Source organism: Nannobrachium achirus (genome assembly GCF_963921795.1).
Source record: "Nannobrachium achirus genome assembly, chromosome: 19".
NCBI lineage: Eukaryota > Metazoa > Chordata > Actinopteri > Myctophiformes > Myctophidae > Nannobrachium > Nannobrachium achirus.
The window spans coordinates 33,754,708-33,759,682 of record NC_137826.1 but is presented as its reverse complement, the minus strand read 5'-3'; the positions used below and the strand labels follow the sequence as shown (position 1 = coordinate 33,759,682).

At 43.9% G+C, this 4,975-nt stretch overlaps 1 protein-coding gene across 1 annotated transcript; it reads right to left on the bottom strand.

Moving 5' to 3' along the window:
• Window positions 1–367: 367 nt before the first annotated feature.
• hrh2b (histamine receptor H2b) lies at window positions 368–1,713 on the bottom strand (the record flags this gene model as incomplete). The annotated part of the gene is made up of 2 exons (XM_080749415.1): window positions 368–880; window positions 1,093–1,713. The coding sequence occupies 2 exons, from the start codon at window positions 1,711–1,713 to the stop codon at window positions 368–370; spliced, it is 1,134 nt and encodes a 377-aa protein (XP_080605541.1).
• Between the last annotated feature and the right edge of the window lie 3,262 nt (window positions 1,714–4,975).

Here is a 4,975-nt window from a genome sequence, read left to right as displayed (position 1 = left end):
GTTGGGGCATGCGTGCAAGTGTATTTTTAGATACAATAAGCCCATTTCCAAGATGCACCACAATATTTCATGGTAGATAGACTTATGGGGGCTAGTAGTGTTACTATAAATAGTACTAAAGAAATTGACGGCTTATTGTGTCTAAAAAGACACATTTAGGCACTTACACACATGCCCCCATGCACTGAAATCATTAAAATTGCTAAAACAATAGAAAGAAGTAAATGAAAACATCTTTACCTTTCTCTAATGACAATCTAAAATATAAACCCTTATTGTAAAAAACAAAGTTGTCCTTTAAAAACAACAGCAGTGAAACAGTGAAATGTAATGGATCTACCGTCAGCGCCAGTAGATCCATTACATTTCACCTTGGTGCATCGGTGGTGATGTTGCCATTCCTTTCCATTTCATGAAGAGTGAGGTTGTCCCCTTCAGAGAGGCTGTCTTTTTTGACAATGTTGACATAGGTCAACATTGACTTAGGTGGTATACTGTGCCTTTGGCCATTAGCAAGAGGCACTCTCTTGTGCAGTGCCACACGGGCGAGGGGAAACTGCATGTTTCTGCACCTCGCAACCCTGCACCGCAGAAGCTCTCCATACGCCCTACGGAAGTCCCTGTTGAATGCAGGATACAGGATGGGGTTCACGGCCGAGTTGAAATACCCAAGCCACAGAACCACAGAGTGAAGTGTAGTGGGAGGGGTCTTCTCGGACCTGATGCCCATGCAGGTGAAGAAGGTGAAGTATGGAAACCAGCAGATGACAAATGCCCCCAGGACGGCCGCCAGAGTAACTGTAGCTTTGTGTTCCCTTACTGTGGCCGTTGCAGAGGGTGTACGAGCAAATGATGGCGTGGCAGCACGGATGCGGCGAACCTAAGGGGGAGATAAAGAAATGTTAAAACATTAATGCAGACCGTTAGAGAGCTGTCAGTAATCACTTGCAAGACATTTTTTATTTGGACCTCTTCCAACATGGGCTTGATTATTTTCCTGTCCTCAAACAATTCCACCCTTGGAGAATGTCAGAAAGTAATGCAAGATGTTACCATTTTACTAGACATGTTTTAAGGCTTAAAAGCACCAACCTGTTCTCGAGCCACTCTGAATATGCAGAGATACATTCCACACATAACCAACAGAGGCAGGTAGAACGAGGCAAAGGCATACAACAGCACATAGTTGTTATTCCATTCAAAGAGGCAATAGCGGCCCTCCATGTCCTCGTCCCACATGCCCCAGTCCAGATGCTGTGTGTTGTAGTCGGCTGTGTTCCACCCCAGGTGGATTGGTACAAAGGACACAGCCAGTGACAAGGTCCAGATGGTTGCCATGGCCAGTGCCACCCTGACGGGTCTGACTCTGCGGGAATAGCCGAGCGGGTCTGAAATGGCCAAGTATCGGTCCACGCTGATGGCCAGCAGGGTCAGGATGGAGGCTGTGCAGAGCATCACGTCCATGGAGACGTAGATGTTGCATAGGGCCCCTCCCAGTGGCCAGCTATTGCTTCGTAACTCCACGCTGGCAGAGAGAGGCATTACCAGCAAGCCCAGCAGGAAGTCCGTCACCGCCAGTGACACGACAAAGCAGTTAGCGATGCGGTGCAGCCGGCGGCTGAGTCCCACAGCCAGACACACCAGCACGTTCCCACCGACGGTCACAATAATGAAGAACACCAGGACCAGCCAACGGACTGCTGTGGAGATCATGGTGTCCCCCGACTCCCTCCCCTGGCAGAGAGTCATCAAATCAACCACTGCTTTTTCATCAGTGCTAATGGTTGCTGGTGTTGTCTCAGCGTCAACAGGAAGTCGTTGGGATCCTCCGGAGATCTGACACACTGTTCACTTATCAGTATCCATCAGTGCCAATGCTTCGCGAGGCACCTGTGTGACGCTAATCGGGTTCATAAAATCATTGACTGGAGGGTGTTTGTCTGCCATGTCCGTTGTCATAGTGCCACAGCTGTTGTCTTCCGTCACTGACGCAAGCACTGTCCTGGTGAATAAAAGGAACAAATGATTTACTTAAATCAATTACATTAGCATGTTGTATGGCATCATTCTAAAATGAGAAAAATGTAAAAGCCATGCATGTTTTCTGTACATTGTTATGGTTGCGGCCTTTTAAGTCTACTAGCCAGAATGTGAACCCGGACATATTGAGTACAGTAAGGTTTTATGTTAGAAATGTTGAGTATGGGTCCCCAGCATGTAGAAACTGCCGGATGCTAACTTGTATATGTTGAGCAATTTTCATAATCAGCCGCTAAAGTTGGTGTCCCATTAACTTTACATTACAGGAAAAATAAGCAAAAAAATAATCTGCTTTAAGTAGCATATGAGGGGTCTAACTAGGGGTATTTCATGATTCTGAATCCATTGCAAGCATCCGTTTTGCATGAAAAACATTCCTTGGGCTAAAACGGACCCCAGAAACATGTGAAAAGTGATGATTCGGCACTTTTAATCACTAAACCAAGGCCGATATTTCGCCAAGGAATGATTTTCGTGCAAAACGGATGCTTGCAATGGATTCAGAATCATGAAATACCCCTAGTTAGACCCCTCATATGCTACTTAAAGCAGATTATTTTTTTGCTTATTTTTCCTGTAATGTAAAGTTAATGGGACACCAACTTTAGTGGCTGATTATGAAAATTGCTCAACATATACAAGTTAGCATCCGGTGGTTTTTATATGCTGGGGACCCATACTCAACATTTCTAACATAAAACCTTACTGTACTCAATATGTCCGGGTTCACAATGGGGCTCAATGGGCTGGCAAGCGGAAACCTCCACAAATGTCTCCTTGTTTCAGACTTGTGTCTGTAGACACACTAATATTAGCGCTGAATTTCATTTCAAATTACAGTTGCAGCACTTTTGAGGCTGGACATATTACTGTTAGGGTAGGGTAGCCACATACAAGTGCCCTCTGCTCCTAATAGTTAGGATGGGTTAAATGCAGTTAACATATGGAGCCTATAAGCACACACACACACACACACACACACACACACACACACACACACACACACACACACACACACACACACACACACACACATCTGGAATTGTTTTTATCTTCCTTGATATTCCACATAACTCTTTTAACTAGCCCTTACCCGTTCAAAGATATGAGCTCCGAATTCGAAATGATGTGCAGTGTGTAGGTTATGGGATGTGTGTATATGAGGGATGGAAAGTAACTTTAACTGGTGTTTGCATGATAATATGTAGGAGCATCAATGTAAGAAATACCCGTTTCGTTTAATGGCTACAGAGATACTGTGTCCCCACACTCCCCCCCACCCCCCGCCCGCCCGCCCGCCCGTCTGCACACACACCCGCCTGCACACACACACACACACACACACACACACACACACACACACACACACACACACACACACACACACACACAGAGCTGGTTAAACATGTTGCCTCATGCTAGATACAGAATAGATATGCCTCATGCTAGATGCAGAATAGATAGTAGATACACCATAAAAATGCTAATATACAGCAAACGATTTGTGAAAGTGACAAACGGGCTCCACAGTTATGTCAGGTGTGTTCATATGCTAATGGTGATGCGATTTCAGATCAATTGCTCCAGCCACTGAGGAGAAACGCTGTTACAGACAGACAGATACACCATAAAAATCATAAAAATGCTAATATACAGTATACGATTTGTGAAAGTGACAAACGGGCTTCACAGTTATGTCAGGTGTGTTCATATGCTAATGGTGATGCGATTTCAGATCAATTGCTCCAGCCACTGAGGAGAAACGCTGTTACAGACACTCAGACAGACAGATTTTTGGAAAATTATATGTTTGATATACGACACATGCTACTGGAATCCAAAACACTAGTCCTAGAGCATAATTACCTAGATCCCAAACTTTCAAGCAGATCAACTACAGACCACTCCTACTTTTCCAAACTGCCCACTCACAGTTACACTGCAGACATGAACACAGCCTTTTCTATCACACTAATAATGTGTACACCTTGTGCATTGTTGACTACACTACACCATCTGTTTATCAGTCTGTTTGCCATACTGTATATTGTCCATTTACAAGTTAACAATTCCCATCACTCTATTCAGTTAAGAACACAGCCTTTACGTGAAGTAGAGGTGCATGCCACTTCCCATAAAAAGAAAACTAAACAAAACAAACATCCTGGGTTCTCCGTTGACGATGTTGTCGGCAAAGAACTAGTCAATGTTTACAAACACAGACCGCCGTCATTTGCCGCCACTCTGTAGTCTCAAGCACGTCATTGTGTCGCCTTGTTCCGAAGACATGGCTTCCGCTACCATATCAAACACCACGCCCCCTTGGTGACGTTGCTAAAACTTTGTATGCGCACTCCCTAGAGGCCAACAAAAAAAACCTTCAGATTTGCAAAAATCATGCAAATCAGTACACTACAGAGTATCTCTATAGTCAAGTGATCAATACTGATCTGTCCGATATTTCATATTCCATCCTAGTTGGCTTATATTGGCTTCCAAAGTTTGCAGGATTGGTCCGTTTTGAACAAAATGCCTCAAATCATAAACGCAGCTTGCGATTTCCGTGCAATTTTGCACGCACATTCCCAATAGGTCAAGGAACAAATGCCTGTTATAGCGCCACCAGCAGCTCAATTTTTGCAAAAACACATTTTTGGAACAAAATTCCTCAAATCATGTGTTCTGTGCTCGGAAGAGCAATGCTTCTAGTTTATTATAAAGTTGTATGTGCTTAACTATAGGATTGGATCGGTTGCAATTCAAACCAACTGACATTGTTGTACTGACTCTTGTCATTATGAAACAATGTGGCACAGTTTAGGGATGTTGTCTGTCAAAGTCTTTGCACTGATAATTATCATAAATGTGTTGTACATGTGCATGATGCACTCGTCAGAAAAAAACTCAAAGCACCTACAGAAGACAGACATGAATC